At 41.1% G+C, this 18,159-nt stretch overlaps 1 protein-coding gene across 1 annotated transcript in view; it reads left to right on the forward strand.

The window, feature by feature from the left end:
• The window catches only part of zgc:101699, a 22,597-nt gene extending 4,642 nt beyond the window's left edge, over window positions 1–17,955 (forward strand). Inside the window, 10 exon segments of the mRNA NM_001007430.2 lie at window positions 3,924–4,026; window positions 4,098–4,238; window positions 7,314–7,379; window positions 7,456–7,503; window positions 8,069–8,197; window positions 8,424–8,567; window positions 11,481–11,564; window positions 11,641–11,795; window positions 11,892–12,057; window positions 17,500–17,955. Coding sequence (NP_001007431.2) covers window positions 3,924–4,026; window positions 4,098–4,238; window positions 7,314–7,379; window positions 7,456–7,503; window positions 8,069–8,197; window positions 8,424–8,567; window positions 11,481–11,564; window positions 11,641–11,795; window positions 11,892–12,057; window positions 17,500–17,648 — 1,185 coding nt within the window. The 3' untranslated portion in view covers window positions 17,649–17,955.
• Window positions 17,956–18,159: the final 204 nt, after the last annotated feature.

Below are 18,159 nucleotides of genomic sequence, written 5' to 3' on the forward strand. Positions count from 1 at the left end.
ATTGAATATATATTGAATTCATGACATTTTTCAAACTGTGGCTGAAAACTGAAATACTGTATATAAAAAAACAGACAAAAGTAATAAAATACTGTAAATATTAGAGAAAACACATGTAAACTAATATACAGTCAAATCTATTGGGAGTATAGGACATAGCCATATTGACCTCCTCCATCAATGCTGGCACAGAACAACACAGAGCTTCCATCGTTTATATAAGGTTTGCAGAATGATGGCTAATTGAAGATTTGTGTGAAGGAGTGTCAAACCGGTGCTTCAGTGATTTCATACTGATGTTGGTAGTTTTTAATAGTTAGGAATAGATGGATTCTGTTTGGTTACCATAACTAAAACAATGGAGTTTGGACAGCTTGAATGACATCTGTGTTAACCGTTTTGAAAAATGGTGGGGAAAATGTGTCAACCCAATGAGAAAGCGTTCAGACATTTGCAAGACCTGTCCTCTGCTCTGCTGGGATAGTGATAATGAAAATGAAGAGGAACCTAGTTTCTTTAACCAGGTCAAAGCAAACTAGAAAAACTGTAATTGAAAGAGCTCATATACTTGTTTGCAAGTTGTGTAGTTTGAAGGTAAAACTAGCTTTTGTTGCATATGTTAAATGTTTTGACACGGTATGTGCATTTTGCAAGCATAATGTTTCATTTTGACCATGAGTGCCGCTGTTTAGGCCTGTGTGTTAACTGTTTTGAAAATGTGGAGTTTCAGTTGACAACTGCATCCAAGCAATCGAGAAAAACTGTAACATGGTCTACATGTACCATCAACAGAAGTATTTACAGAACAGCTATAAAAAAAAAAACAGCTATACTGCATCCTCTTTTCTGTTTTGGTCTGGCCAAGCAGCGGGGGAAATGTCACCTTGCATGGCGAATCCAGCCACGAAAAGCATCAACTGCTATAGCTTGAAGAAGGGGTATACGTGTGTGTGGATTTCGGTCATACGCTTTCCATCTACAGGCAGAAAAACAATTCCTCAATAGTGTTACGTTATAGAACGTATTAATTATTTGTTTGCTAATTTTATATATATAAATATTATATATATATATATATATATATATATATATATATATATATATATATATATATATATATATATATACACAGATTTGTGTTTTGTTTATGCATTTGGAGCTGATATTGTGTTGTGCGCTGTGGAGCATGCGCAGCTTTCTCTCTCTCTCCCCCTCCCTCTAGAGCTGCGCTTGATTGCGGTCCAGCCGTGTTGCGTGTGGGAGCGTATATAAGCTGGAGGAGAGGAACAATGGGGAGATCTTTCTGCTCGGTGCAGGTCGCAAATATCCGTCGTCGTCGTCGTCGTCGTCGTCGTCGTCGTCGTCGTCGTCGCCGCCGCTGTTGTTCCGAGCGTCTCCTATCTCCTGCCCCAAACTGTTGGTTGACTTGGTGTGAATTGATTGATTTCTGTTACTGACAATTTAATTATTTTCTAAAACGGCTCTCTGTTAAATCTGAATCTATTGGCTTTTCTGATTTAAATATTTATATGTATTATTTTTGGTTAGAAACAGAAGCGGTAGGTTGGGAATCGCCATTTACTTTAAAACGTTTTCTCCTGGTTTGTGGTAGCAAGGGAGAAAGGGAAGTTTGCTGTAATTTTATTTGGGGTACTTTTATTTGAGCAGGTAAGTTAGAATTATTTCCCCGCAAGCTGTCTTTTTGTTTATTATTTTGGCCTGGATTCCCTTCAGAAGAGATGCTTCTATCTTTGTTGTCTGAGTAAATAATAAATATTGTTACTACTTGATCAGCGTTGTGATTATTGTGAGTTGGGACAGGAGAAGGGGAAAACCCTAAATTGAGTATTTGAGTTTATCTCTTTGTTTTTTTTTTACACTTGTTATTGTTCCCACCAACCCTAGACTGGTCGGGACGTAACAATAGGTTTGAGGAATGGAGAATATGGAGGGAGATAAACCACTAAAAATTGTGGGTGGGCAGTAAACCAGTGATGATCCAGATGAGCTCTGGTTTCTAAATTGAAACTCTGTGGGACAAGTGTTTATGTGATGAGTTAGTATGCAAAGTAAGGCAACTGACTTTACAATTGTGAATGACAGTGTGTTCCTTGTGAAAACACGAGATTTTCTGCATGAAAATTGTGTAAAATGCAGAGAATTGTGTGTAGTGTTTTGAAAAAAGTGTGTTTTAAACCTGCAATTTGAGTGTAAAGCAGCAATTGTGCTTGTAGTTTAGCAGAATTGGTTCAGGGGGTGGGTGCATCAGTCACATGTTGTAGAAATTGTGTCTATAGTACAACTAATTGTGTGTAAACAACTAAGAAAAACTGTAATAAGTCAAAGCAATCAAGAAAAACTGTTATTTATTCCAGATCTGAAAGAAATAAAGAGAAATGAGGAGAGTAGCAGTGTCTGTGTTTGGCCAGAGTGTGTCTACTAATAGCGAAACTACGTTTATCTGAGGACAGCTGCAGTTTTACCTCACTACTGGAGGTACAAGGTCATGTCCTGCCTCAGTGGGAAGCACACTGAAAGCACGTGTGTGTGTGTGTGTGTGTGTGTGTACTGGATAGAAAGTGAAAGCATGCATGTGTTTTTCATTGATAGTAATAAAATGTACACTTGGTGGAAACACACCCTGAGGACATTGATCAGCCAATCAGAATCACACAGCCCTGCAGGATAATCATGTTATCAGAGCAAAACATTCCCAATGCTGAAGTCATGCAGTTTCATTAGAAATGCATGAACTGAGGCACATTTGAGTGAAATGAGAGCGAGTGTGCATTAGAGATCTGCGCGGGACTACATTTTGAACCCCGCTCCCGCCATAGCCCGAACCCCGACCGCTCCCACTTATATTCAGCATTTGTTGTCTCGCTGCATGCCCTGTTCTCTACCCCCCGTGGCCGTTCACGAGCAGGGGGGGGGGGGGGGGGGGGGGTTTGGGGACAAAACTGAAATGAGTATGGAAATATCTTTGATAGCGGAGCACGAAGAGCCTCAGACATAGAATAAGATGAAGACAAGAGGAGCCAGCAAGGAGAGATATGGGAATGAGAGGAAAAATGTGTGACCGCCTTCGCCGAGAGCCAAAGTATTTGGTGCTCTCCAGAAATGTATATAGGGGTACGTTTTCAGAAGGAGCTTGGGTTGATTTAGTCACATTAAACATTCACTAGAAGTTTATCAGTGGCACTTGCTGTGCATGCAGCCCATTCAATTACTTTTCAGACAAAGCAGTTTAAATACAACTGGGGGGAAATATGACACACACATTTAATACGCCGGACAAATCAAGAGAAACACACAATATTAAATTCTGATGAAGTTTTGTAGTTTGTAATATGTTTGCAATAACTCGTTTGGGTGTCACGGTGGTGCAGTGGGTAGCACGATTGCTTCACAGCTGGAAGGTCGCTGGTTCAAGCTGGGTCAGTTGGTGTTTCTGTGTGGAGTTTGCATGTTCTCCCCTTGTTAGCGTGGGTTTCCTCCGGGCACTCCGGTTTCCCCCATAGTCCAAACACATGCGCTATAGGGGAATTGGGTTAGCTTAATTGGCAGCAGTGGGAATAAATGTGTATGGATGTTTCCCAGTGATGGGTTGCAGCTGGAAGGGCATCCGCAGTGTGAAATATGTGCTGGATAAGTTGGCAGTTCATTCCGCTGTGGCAACCGCAGATTAATACAGGGACTAAGCCGAAAAGAAAATGACTGAATGACTGGTTTGAAATTAAATGTATTATCATACTGTTACTAAACATGTTCAGGTACCAAACTCTTATTTTAATGGACATAATCAGACTGTTTTGTTCAAATGCATTAAAATAAATTAACTATATTCACAAAGAGATGGATAGAAGTGTTTATTTGCAAGAGACGGGTGTACTCATTTATGCTGAGCACTGTATTCTCTACAGATTGACGAGAGCACACTCAGTGATCAGCGGGAGCAGCACAAGAAAGACCCGTTTCCCATCTTCACCGTGATCGACAAGCAGTGCAAACAGTCTGGAGATGGAGGTGTGTATACTAGAATAAAAGTGTTAAAGTGCTCATATCAGCTGTTTTAATGGCATAATGTGCATCTACAGACCCCTGGTTCGAGATCACTCCTCGTGAAACAGGTTATTCCCTCACTGGAGCATTTGTGAACTCTCCCAGCTTCTGCAGCCAGTTTGAGAACGGCCGTAAGGTCAAGCGTCAGCCTGAAGTGGACATGCTGTACCTGCAAGGTAACAAATACAAGACAGTTTATTAATGTAATCAACCCAGGCTCATTGTGGATACGTACCCCTGTCTACATTTCTGGAGACCGCTACGTCTGCTTGCATCCTTTATTTTCGCGAATCCACCATTGGCTGCCGCTGTGCATGGCTTTTAATGATCTCAACCTTCTCTTGGGTGTGGCATGCGGGTGTCCGCTTTTCACATAATTCCACCAGAGGGCGCAACAACACACACTTCAGCCAACTGACCCACCCACCCCCTTTCCTACACCCAACCGATAGTGTTTTCAAAAGCTAATCTAGAAAAAGAAAAGGAGTTGGAGGCACACGTTTACAGATTTTACCACATTCTCAAGAGTGTCATTTGTATATACACCCACCGGCCACTTTATTAGGTACACCTGTCCAACTGCTTGGTAATGCGAATTTCTAATCAGCCAATCAGATGGCAGCAGCTCAATGTATTTAGGCATGTAGACATGGTCAAGAGGATCTGCTGCAGGTCAAAGCGAGCATCAGAATGGGGAAGAAAGGGGATTTAAGTGACTTTGAACGTGGCATGACTGTTGCTGCCAGAAGGGCTGGACGGAGTATTTCAGAAACTGCTGATCTACTGGGATTTTCACGCATAATCATCTCTAGGGTTTACAGAGAATGCTCCGACAAAGAGGAAATATCCAGTGAGCGGCAGTTCTGTGGGCGTAAATGCCTCGTTGATGCCAGAGGTCAGAGGAGAATGGCCAGAATGGTTCCAGCTGAAAGGCAACAGTAACTCAAATAAGCACTCGCTACAACCGAGCTCTGCAGAAGAGCATCTCTGAACACACAACACGTCCCCAGGTCCATCGGCATATGCCATGAGCTACTGTTCAAACTCTTAATACCAGAAAAGTCGTCCATATGGAGCTAAGCGGTAAGCGCAAAAAAGAGCAGAAGCCAGGCACGTGCACACATAGGGGTCAACCTGTGCAGTGCACATGCCCTTTTTAGTCTTGGATAGAAAGTGCCCTTCCAAAATGATCAAAAGTGCCCCCGCGACGCGACACACCCTCCGTCCCGCCCTTCAGTAGGCGCACGACAACACTGATCTTGAGTACGCGCGCTCAACCCCCCCTCCCCCGCTTTACAGTACGCACGCGACAACACCGCTCTTCAGTACACGCGCAAAAACACTTCAGTACAACCCCCCCCCACCCCCCGGTCTTCAAAACATTTATCCTGCACATGCCCTTTGGACGGTCTCTGCACGGGCCTGACAGAAGCTGTCAGCGGCAACCGCCTCATAGCGTTCCTTTTACAGACAAAATGCAGTCACACATACCCTATTTCACAATCTCCAGAATTTTAGATGGGGGTATATATCCACAACGAGCCTGTGTTAAGAGGAATAGTAGTCACCTAAAACTAAAAATGATCTCTTCATCACTCTTCATTTCTAAAGAGAGTAAAAGTTTTCTCTACATTACGACATCATTTAACTTATTTAACTATATGACGTTTTCTGCCATACACACACAGTCGGAGAGCTTTTACATTTTATTTTCGCTCTTCAGGCTGCATAAAGGATAGGAAGTTTCTCAAAGTGCATAAATCTATTCTGGGTGAACTATTCCTTTAATATTAATATACAGGGAGGGCCATTTATATGGATACAAATGTGTTCGATGTGCTGCCCGTTGTGTTGGATTGTCAATGCAAGCCTCTTCTCCGACTCTACACACACTGATAGCAACACCGCAGGAGAAATGCCAGCACAGGCTTCCAGTATGCGTAGTTTCAGGTGCTGCACATCTTGTATCTTCACAACACAGATAGTGGGTCCATTCTTCATCAATGGAAACCTCAAGGCCACTGGATATTTGACATTGCTCCATGATGATGGTTTCCCTCTTTATGCACTGAAGCCGGCACATTCCCTGAGTTTCTCCAGCAAGATGGTGCACCACCACAATATGGGTGTCAGGTCCAAGCATTCCTAGTTTCCTGAAAAGTTCACTGGTGGTCATGGACCAGTTGAATGACCCCCAAGGTCTCCCGATCTGACCTCCTTAGACTTTTATCTTTAGGGTCATCTTAAGGCAATTGTGAAGATACAAGATGTGCAGCACCTGAAACGACGCATACTGGAAGCCTGTGCTGGCATTTCTCCTGTGGTGTTGCTATCAGTGTGTGAAGAGTCTGAGAAGAGGCTTGCATTGACAATCCAACACAACGGGCAGCACATTGAATACACTTTATAAGTGGTCAGAAACTTGTAAATAACTCATGAAAGAATAAAGTTAAAGCAAACACACCGCTGTTTTTCTTGTGAAATTCCCAATAAGTTTGATGTGTCACATGACCCTCTTACTATTGAAAAAACAAAAGTTGGATCCAAGATGGCCGACTTCAAAATGGCCCCCATGGTCACCACCCATCTTGAAAAGTTTGCCCCCTCACATAATAATGTGCCACAAACAGGACGTTAACATCACCAACCATTCCCATTTTATTAAGGTCTACCCATATGAATGGCTCACCCTCTGCACTTAGTTAACATTGTGTCCAATCTGAAATATGGCCAACAGTGCATGTAGAAACAGTTAAAATTCCCTGCTAAAAAAATCCAGCTTAAACCAGCCTAGGCTGATTTTAGCTGGTTGACCAGGCTGGTTTTAGAGGGGTTTTGGCCACTTCCAGGCTGGTTTCCAGCCATTCTCAGCCTGGTCTTAGCTGGTCAGGCTGGAAAATGACCAGCCAAATCCAGCTAAAACCAGCTTGACCAGCCTGGTTTAAGCTGGATATAGCTGGTTTTGGCTGGATTCCCAGCTTGGCTAGGCTGATCAAGCTGGTTTTAGCTGGTCATCTCCCAGCCTGACCAGCTAAGACCAGGCTGGGAATTGCTGGAAACCAGCCTGGAAGTGGCCAAAACCCCTCTAAAACCAGCCTGGTCGACCAGCTAAAACCAGCCAACCAGCCTAGGCTGGTTTAAGCTGGATTTTTCAGCAGGGTTATTACACATATAATTTTTGTTGAATTAAGTAAGAATTCATTAAATATGGACTGAACATGTTTTTGATTACTGTCAATCATTTCCTGCAGCTCTGTGTGGCAGCGCTTTAGCAGATGGAGTAGAGATTGCTAAATTCCTCTGGGAAAAAATCAAAGGTGAATTAAAGAATGACATTTGACTTGATATGATTGTTATAAAGTCGATACTGATTTCATCTGAATTTCCCCACAGAGTTCTTTAGACATTTACTTCGTGTGATGATTGAGGAAATGGAGAGAGGTAAAGCGATTCTTCAGGTTTCCACTTTACTCTTTTGACAGTTGTATCTTTGATGTTTAATTGTGCACCATATTTTGAAGCGTTACTGAACAGATTGTTACAATTTCATTCATTCATTCATTCATTTTCTTGTCGGCTTAGTCTCTTTATTAATCCGGGGTCGCCACAGCGGAATGAACCGCCAACTTATCCAGCAAGTTTTTACGCAGCGGATGCCCTTCCAGCCGCAACCCATCTCTGGGAAACATCCACACACACATTCACACACACACTCATACACTACGGAAAATTTAGCCTACCCAATTCACCTGTACCACATGTCTTTGGACCGTGAGGGAAACTGGAGCACCCGGAGGAAACCCACGCGAAGGCAGGAAGAACATGCAAACTCCACACAGAAACGCCAACTGAGCCGAGGCTCGAACCAGCGACCTTCTTGCTGTGAGGCGACAGCACTACCTACTGCGCCACTGCCTGTCACCTGATATCATTTGGGAATGGAAAGAACTTGCATTGAGGTTGCTTCATTGCGTGTTGATGTTTGTTTAATGTGTGTTTCCTTCAGAAGACCCAATGTTTGGACCTATACAGAAGTGTTCACAGGTGCTCCTGGAGCTAGCAGACATGAACATCTGTGTTTTGAATGGCCAAAACCCCACTGCTTTGGATAGATCCATCAGAATAAAGCTGAAAGGTAAGATTTCAAGAATTGTGCTAGAAAACATTGGGTTCTATTGATTAATCAGAGAGGGTACACAAAATTTACCCACAATTGATTGCAAAACTTGATGATTTTCTTTCTAAAACTTAAAACAAAAGTGTTTGAAACTTATAGCCGTTTACATGTTAATCAAAATTAGCTTATACAATATAAGATATGCAGCATAATTTGCATGTAACAACACTGCTTTCTTCTACAGAGCTCTCTGGAGGCAAACGTCAATTCATTTTTCAAGTGGAAAAACTGATTGTCCCTGATAAAAGAGCTGCAAGACTGAATATGAATCAGTACACTTTGGATGTATGCACATACTTGCAGAGTTTGCAATTGGAATGGCCTGTAGGTGGGTTGGAACTAAACTGTGAAGAGCTGCAGCCCTCCAGAAACTGAGGTTGAAACCTGTGGATTAAAGGGTTATAATTAAGCAAGCGGGGGGACAGGGGAGGGACTGGTAGCTATTAGCAAGTCAGGATGAGACACCGAATGTGGGTGCAAAATAGAAAATGAATGTTTACAATTCACAAGATAAGACACGTCTGGGTGTAACCAGCCAGCTTAGACAAGACAGGGCAGAGTGTTTGGTTTGGGTTAATGGGTCGGGGTAAGGAGGGGTGTAACCAGCCAGCCTAGACAAGATAGGGCAGATTGTTTGGTTTGGGTTAAAGGAGTCAGGCTAAGGAGGGGTGTAACCAGTCAGCCTAGACAAGATAGGGCAGATTGTTTGGTTTGGGTTAAAGGAGTCAGGGTAAGGAGGGGTGTAACCAGCCAACCTAAACAAGATAGGGCAGATTGTTTGGTTTGGGTTAAAGGAGTCAGGTTAAGGAGGGGTGTAACCAGCCAGCAAGGACAAGACAGGGCAGATTGTTTGGTTTGGGTTAAAGGAGTCAGGTTAAGGAGGGGTGTAACCAGCCAGCAAGGACAAGACAGGGCAGATTGTTTGGTTTGGGTTAAAGGAGTCAGGTTAAGGAGGGGTGTAACCAGCCAGCAAGGACAAGACAGGGCAGATTGTTTGGTTTGGGTTAAAGGAGTCAGGTTAAGGAGGGGTGTAACCAGCCAGCAAGGACAAGACAGGGCAGATTGTTTGGTTTTGGGTTAAAGGAGTCAGGTTAAGGAGGGGTGTAACCAGCCAGCCTAGACAAGACAGGGCAGATTGTTTGGTTTGGGTTAAAGGAGTCAGGTTAAAGAGGGGTGTAACCAGCCAGCAAGGACAAGACAGGGCAGATTGTTTGGTTTGGGTTAAAGGAGTCAGGTTAAGGAGGGGTGTAACCAGCCAGCAAGGACAAGACAGGGCAGATTGTTTGGTTTGGGTAAAAGGAGTCAGGGTAAGGAGGGGTGTAACCAGCCAGCAAGGACAAGACAGGGCAGATTGTTTGGTTTGGGTTAAAGGAGTCAGGGTAAAGAAGGGTGTAACCAGACAGCAAGGACAAAACAGGGTAGATTGTTTGGTTTGGGTTAAAGGAGTCAGGGTAAAGAAGGGTGTAACCAGACAGCAAGGACAAAACAGGGCAGATTGTTTGGTTTGGGTTAAAGGAGTCAGGGTAAAGAAGGGTGTAACCAGACAGCAAGGACAAAACAGGGTAGATTGTTTGGTTTGGGTTAAAGGAGTCAGGGTAAAGAAGGGTGTAACCAGACAGCAAGGACAAAACAGGGCAGATTGTTTGGTTTGGGTTAAAGGAGTCAGGGTAAAGAAGGGTGTAACCAGACAGCAAGGACAAAACAGGGTAGATTGTTTGGTTTGGGTTAAAGGAGTCAGGGTAAGGATGGGGTGTAACCAGCCAGCAAGGACAAGATAGGGCAGATTGTTTGGGTGAAGGTTAAGGTAGTCAAGGGGAATGGGTGTCATAAGCCAGCCTGAACAAGATAGGGCAGATTGTTTGTGATATGGTTAAAGCAGTCGGAGGAATGGGTGTAACCAGCCAGCCTGGACAAGATAAGGCAGACTGCTTGGGTTAAGGTTAAAGGAGTTAGGGGAATGGGTGTAAGCAGCCAGCCTGAACAAGATAGGGCAGATTATTTGGGATAGGGATAAAGGAGTTGGGGGGAATGGATGTCATGAGCCAGCTTGGACAAGATAAGGCAGATTGTTTAAGTTAAGGTTAAAGCAGTCGGGGAATGGGTGTAACCAGCCAGCCTGGACAAGATATGGCAGATTGCTTGGATTAAGGTTAAAGGAGTCAGGGGGAACGGGTGTCATAAGGTTGCCTGCTCAAGGTAGGGTAGATTGTTTGGGAAAGGGTTAAATGAGCCAGGGGAATGGGTGTAACCAGCCAGCCTGGACAAAATAGGGCGGATTGTTTGGGATAAGGTTAAAGAAGTTGGGGAAGAATGGGTGTAACCAGCCAGCCTGGACAAGATAAGGCAGATTGTTTGGGTTAAGGTTAAAGGAGTCAGGGGGAATAGGTGTCATAAGCCAGCCTGCTCAAGGTAGGGTAGATTGTTTGGGTTAGGGTTAATTGAGTGGGGGAATAGGTGTCATAAGCTAGCCTGCACAAAGTAGGGAAGATTTTTTGGGTTAGAGTTAAAGGATTGGATGATTGAGCGCAGATTGTTAGGGGTGTAGGGGGTGGTGTGAGCCGGCCTGGGAGAGACAGGGCAGATTGCTAGGGTTAATGCTGGAGCACACCAAGACGACTTTTGGCCATAGAGCAGTGCCAGGTAATCAGTCAGTTTTGGGGTTAGGGTTTGTTTTCTTGTGTGTGTTTCCACCCATCAACTCTCTTTGGGCTTTGAGCCCGTAGAATCTTTATTGGTGGAAAATATCATTCTGGACCTCTGATCACTGAGATCTCTCTCAGCACACAGAACAAAAACAGGGGAGGGGGTGGGATGAGGCAGTCTGAATGAGGGATATCAGATTAACAATTCCAAATCTATATTGACAATTACCAATCCATTAGGGTTAAGGAAGTGGGTAAGTGTGGATGGTTGTGGGCCAGCCTAGACAAGGTAGAGCACATTGTTAGGACTATTGGAGCAGAGGGGTGGCATGAGACAGCCTTTGAGGTTTAGGTTTTGGGTGAGGAGGAATTAGTCTAAGGTGTCCACTGGGGTTATCAGCAAGTGGAGCAGTAGGTAGTAGGTAGATCAGGTCCAGTTGGTTACCAGATGTAGTAGGTACTGTATTCGAGTAAATGTTGAGACCTTCTTTAGACAACCAGTCATGTATTATAGAGCTAAAGATATAGTTTCACCAAAGAACCATACAGTTCCCTGAAAAAATAAAAAATAATAACTATTCATTCAATTTGAATTTCAGATATTAGCATGTGGATGCGTACTTATGTATGCATGGCTTTGTGGATCTGGGGCAGGAATTATGACTTTCTCCACAACATGACAGGTGAGAACAGACCTGCTATTGTCTGGGAATTCAGTGTGAACAATAAACAGACTCATTCTACACTGTGATCCCTCAGATAGAGCAATTCCCCCTGCTCTGCGGACAAGTGATACCAGAGACTATGAAGATGCCGGGCTGTTGCTGAACTCACCCTACCTCTCAGTGCTGAGAAAAGAAAGAAACACAGACCTCATCATTTCTCTGGATTTCAGTGAAGGCGATCCGTTCATGGTATGTTATGCAAAAATAATCCTCTACAGGTTTACTAGTGAGTTTCAGCATCTCAGAGCTACAGAGTGTTAAATCTGTGTTCATTTTCTACTTCAGACAGTGAGAGGAGCTGCGGAGACGTGCAGGAAGCTAAACATCCCTTTCCCTAAAGTCAACATTCCTGATCAAGACATCGAGAAACCAAAGGACTTCTATGTGTTTAAAGGCAAAAACACTCCAACCGTGATTCACATCCCTCTCTTTAATGTGGTCAACTGTGGAGGCAAGTTAAGATAGTCTAACTCAGGGGTGTCGAACTCATTTTAGCTCAGGGGCCACATGGAGGTAAATCTATTCCCAAGTGGGCCGGATCAGTAAAATCATGGTATATTTATATCTTAAAAACAACAACTTCAGATTTGTTTTAATTTGATCAGCATAAAACACAAAGGGCTCTATTTTGACGGGCATGCGCAAAGCGCAAAACGCAGGGCGCAAACGCTTTCAGGGCGTGTCAGGATGCGTTTTTGCTAATTTAAGGACGGGAAATCTGCCTTGCGCCGTGGCACATGGTCTAAAAGGGTTGAGTTTATTTTCTTAATGAGTTATAGGTGTGTTTTGAGAATAAACCAATTAGAGTCTCATCTCACATTCCCTTTAAGAGCAGCTGCGTCACACCAAGATCGCATTCACTATTTACAGGACGCAAAGTAAGTCTAAGTGGAAAAACTGAGCATTTCACAAGCAAACAGTTCACAGTGTTTTAACAGAAAACTGTTAAACAGAGCATCTACTGCGTGAGAATGAGAGATAATGGATCACTTTCACTTTCACTCTTGGATAGGGAAACCTTTATGCACAGACATCAATTAGTCTATAAATAATTAATTGCGTTTGTTAAGCGCAAATATTCGTTTCAAAACTATTTCTACATTCAGTTCTAATTTCCAGCAAACTAATAAATGAACAATAATAGCAAAATGTGCTCAAAAACCTGAGTTATATCCTAAAACACATGCTGTGCCCCATATGGTCTAAAACCTGACAGGTGGGCAAATCTAAGCTTGTTTTTAATAAAACAAATATAAATATGGATATAATAAATAATACTGCTAATAATAATAACATTATACAAAAGCAAATTGTTATGAATGAACTGAAAAAGCCTCCCGAGATGAAGAAGACATAAAAGCAGTGATTTTTCATATTTATGTAGGCTAGAAAATAATATGTTTTGTAATATTTTAATCCTTTATATTTATATCCTATATCTATTCCTATTATATCCTTAATATTTACATTTTTTCATATGTAAAGATATTTGCCTATTGCTCTCTTGTGTGTATTAAGCAGTGTGTAAGCGAGGCGCAACTCTGCGCTGGAGTTTAGACCGGGTTTGTTTTGGTCTAATGAAAAATCTATTATAGTTTCTCAAAATAGCAACGCGCCAGCGGTCCGCCTCAGAACACCTTCCTTTTTAGACCAGAACGCCTATGAGCGCACAAATGAGCGCTAATGCATTTGCTATTTAAACAGCGTAGCGCAACGCCTCAAAACCACTCTTGCGCCAAGCTGAAACTACCAAAAGACTATTGCGCCGCGCCTTGCACCGGGTGTATGATAGGGGCCTAAGCTGGAGCGTGAGGACAACACAATCTCACAGATATTCCTAACTTTTTGATTTATTTGCTAATTTATATGGACTCTTACAGTCTCATTTGTACAATTTAGTATGATTTGCTTGTCCACCAATGATAGCTGGGTTTAGGGGTGTGGGTGCCACGCCTCTTTTTTATTTCATACGACTAAACTTGTACGAATTAGCCACAAAACTGACAAAATGTGAGTTAGTTAAATTTCCTTGTGAGAACAGCTCAGTGTGGTGTGGCAGCGCAGAGATGTGCTCTTTCTCCCTGAGAAGGCTGTAAAACTGATGCTGATTCAGGATTCTTTATCGCAGGGGTTTACTTTGGGCCCACTTCTTTCTCTGATCAATGCTTGTACACTCTAAAAATATTGTTTAGACAAAACAAAACAAATTAACGCAACAGTTTGCATTAATATATTAAAGTTACGACAACATCTAACAAAAATGAAGATCAGACAACAAACTTTATTATGTTTGCTAAATATTTGCCTCTTCAACCAGAGACATTTTTACATTTTTTATTTTAAAATTAAAAACAAATCCAGTGTTGGAGCCATTTGTGATATTTATATATATTTATATTTTATTTGTTGCATGAATGATTAAGATTAATAATATTATAAAGTATTATTCTGTGTCACTGATCGAGTGGTTTAATGATATAGATAAACTCCACCTACATGTCACATCAGCTCACCTGCTTACGTAAGGGCTCACTGGTGATGGGTGATCAGCTGGCAGGAATAGCGGCCGTTTTTGACCGTGTTTGTTTGTGGCATTTGTAAGAAAAATAAAGTTAATTTTGATATATAAATGCTTGGACGCGTCGTGAACATCACTGCTCCTGTCAAAACGACTCCGTAATAACTAGACGATGCTGGAGACCGTTATATGCAGTGTTATGTACTTAATTTATTTGGGGTTAATTCTAAACTTGAAAATGTGCATGTAATTAAGTAGCCAAAAATGTTTTTTTGTTTGTTTTCAAATTTACAGTTCATGCTTGTAAGAAATACATTTATAAAACATTTTTGTTTTTCTGTAGTTTTTTATTTGTATTAAACTACAGGTTTTCATTGTTTTACAAAACAAAAACATGTACTGTCCCATATTATCAGTGTAAAAAATAGCCAAAAAACATCAGTGTGTGGACCTAAAAATGCAAAACAACTCCATTAGTGTGAGTTATCGACCCAATTTCTTTGGGTTGCTACAAGTTAAATATTGTTTTAAAGCAACTGACAGATATGTTTACCTTTAAATTAGCTGCATTTTTAAATTGATGTAATTATCGATATTTTCCTGTTCTGAAAACTTAATAAAATTATTCTGGCAACTTAAAAGTTTTAATCTGATCAGCATTTTAGAATTTTTAAGTTACAATAATGTATTGAACTATGTAGTGGTAACAGAGCTCTTGAGTTATTTTTTAGAGTGTAGACCCACCTAAAAAATATATTTTCTCTAAAATATTTGTATGAAATGCTTATTTTAACCTTTATTTATTATAAATATATGTATTATTTATGTACAAATGTATTATTTATTTATACCTCTAATACATTTGTTGTGCCTTCTATTATTTTCTATTATCAGCATTTTATAAAAAAAATTATTTAAATTTAATTATATATAAAATTAAGGGCTCTATTTTGATGATTCATGCGCAAAGTGCAAAGCGCAGGGCGCAAACGCATTAAGGTCATGCCTGAATCCACTTTTGCTATTTTAAGGACGGAAAAAAACGCTTTGCGCCATGGTGCATGGTCTAACAGGGTTGAGCTTATTCTCTTAATGAGTTATAGGTGTGCTTTTAGAATAAACCAATCAGAGTCTCATCTCCCATTCCCTTTAAGAATCAGTTGCGAGTAAACAGTTAAACAGGGCATCTACAGCACGAGAATGAGAGATGAACCTCCTCTTTCTTTACTTTCACTTTCACTCTTGTGGATAGGGAAACATGTTGTACAGTCTATAAATAATTAATTTCGTTTGTTAAGCGCAAAGATTTGTTTCAAAACTATTTCTAAATTCAGTTCTAATTTCCAGCAAAGGAATAAATGAACAATAAGGACCAAGTGTGTTCAAAATACTGAGTTATTTCCAAATACACATGCGGTCTAAAACCTGACAGGTGGACAAATCTAAGCTTGTTTTTAATAAAACAAAGATAAATATGGATATAATAAATAATACTGCTAATAATAATAACATTATACAAAAGCAAATTGTTATGAATGAACTGAAAAAGCCTCCCGAGATGAAGGCATGATGGTATCGTGATTATATTTTTGTAGGCTAGAAAATAATGTTTTGTAATATTTCAGTCCTTTATATTTGCATATTGCTGTACATCTGTATTAAGCAGTGTGTAAGCGAGGAGCACAACTGATGTGCTCTGCACTGGACTTTAGACTGGCTTTGTACTGGTCTATTGAACAATCTATTAAAGTTTCTCAAAATAGCAACGCCCCAGCACACATATGAGCGCATTTGATATTTAAACAGCGGGCTGCACGTCAAAATTATATATATATATATTTTTATATATATATATATATATATATATATATATATATATATATATATATATATATATATATATATATATATATATATATATTAAAACAGTTTTTTCAAAGAGAAGCACAGGTCAAGAGGGAGATTGCAAAAGAGCAGCTTCTGCTTTAAGCTGAACTGACTAAATATCCACTATTAAATATCTTTTTTTTTTTTTATATATATATATATATATATATATATACAGACAAATGTAAAATGCAGTAAACACCCTAAATCTGTTGAAATGCAGGGATCTGATGGCGGTTGAGTTTGCAGCTGGATATTATTGGGAGATCGCTGACAGGATCAGTGAACAGCTCCGCCAGAGCGCGTCTGAAGCTCATCTGCAAGTTTATTTTACATTCTATGGCAGAAACAACAGCTTCGCTAGATCCTCCTGTATGGATGCGCGTCTGGTTTAAATCACTCACAGGAGATTATTTTAGACAACTATGCATGTATGCACAAAGAGAGACCTTCACTTTTACTTCAGGCATAGTTTGTGAATGAAGAGACTTGCGTGTTGTCTACTAGTTGCAGACGCGATCATGAGGCTGTCTTTGCGCCGAGTTTAAAGTTATCAATCACAGAACTGGAGAAAGTGCATTACTTTGTTCATTTTAACAAGTGAAGTTTAATTTATTAAACTAATTTCGAGAGGAGTACGTACTCATGATTAAACCAGCTGGCTCATATTAGCAAATCACGATCCTCCAATCAAGGATCCCAAATTCCTATATATCTCCTCCTTTTCCACTTACAACTATCTTCGCCTTGAAGAATCCCCCCTCCTCCCCCTTCTTTCACCTTTATCCAAAATAGGTGGCTAGGCGGCCCAGCAACCAGCAGGAATACCAATGGCTCCGGCTCCCTACTTGAGCTTCTGGTATATCTGCGTGGCGCTAGCACGTTTCCCCACCCCAGGGTTTCAGTTCTCTCCCAAAGCCTAAAAAATAAATAAATAAATATTTTGCTCTGCATCATAGACCTCTTAAACGGACGTTCACCTAGGCTAGCTGCGGGGGAGTTTTGAGATCGCCCTAAGCTCAATCTCCCTTCGCCCCACAAAGGGAGGGAGCCCTGGACTCGAGGAATGCCTTGAGCTCAGGCCTCTCTCCCGGGACAGCATGCCAAATGAGCTGTCGTAAGTCATGAGCTAGGTGTGAACTCTTGAAAGCATATTAATAATCAAATCCAAAAACTATAGTATTATAGAGAGAGTTCATTTTAAGCTATCTTGTGGCCCAACCGGAAGGATCACTGAGGCCCACTAGCGGGCCGCAGCTCACCGGTTGAGAATCCCTGCTTTATCAGATGAAATTAACCGTTTGCCATCCAGTGGACACAATTGGAACAGCAGCTTCTTTTATTGAAAAACTGCAGCTCATTTTTATAACACACAGAATCATCTCCCGGGCCAGATTAAACTTGTTTGCAGGCCTGATCCGGCTAAAGACCTGAATCTGAATAACACTGGAATATATCAGCTGTTTAACTGTGTCGCTCTTTCTTCAGATCAACTTGAGGATTGGAGGAATGAATATACCACAAATCAAAGAGCTTACAGCACACAGAAGATCACGGATCTAATGACCGTCGCTGGAAAAAACATCTCAAACAACAAAGGAAGACTGATGCAGCAGATCAGAGCCATCATTGAGTAAAAGTGGCCCAAATGCTGATCTGAACACCAGTAGTGTGGACACAAAACTTTCAGTGTTTGATTCAGTGCAAAGTCTTTTTCCAGTTGCACATAATGTTTCCTTTTCTGTTTGTCTTTTATCTCAAATCTTTCAGTATAATTTCAGTTTCAGTATAATCCTTTAGCACTGATTTCATCAATCAACACATCTGAAAATCAAATCAACTGTGCATATTGCAAACTGAATCAAAACAACTTCTGATTAATATATATATATATATTGCATCACTGTTCTAATGACGAATTAATAAACTGTTCTCTGAAATTAAGGTTTACTCCTGGTCATTGCAATTCAGCTCAAATGCTCACTGTTATAAATCTGATCATTGTGGTTTAGGATGCTGACTGGACAATCCAGGGCTCTTGAGTATGACTATAACCTTTTCGTTTTGGGTAGTTTGAAATGTTTTTCTAGTATTTTGGACTATGTGAAGTAGAGGTGTGAGCCTACCCAGATAGCAAAATTCATGTGG

Source organism: Danio rerio, chromosome 5, assembly GCF_052040795.2.
Source record: "Danio rerio strain M-AB ecotype USA chromosome 5, GRCz13ab, whole genome shotgun sequence".
Lineage (NCBI taxonomy): Eukaryota > Metazoa > Chordata > Actinopteri > Cypriniformes > Danionidae > Danio > Danio rerio.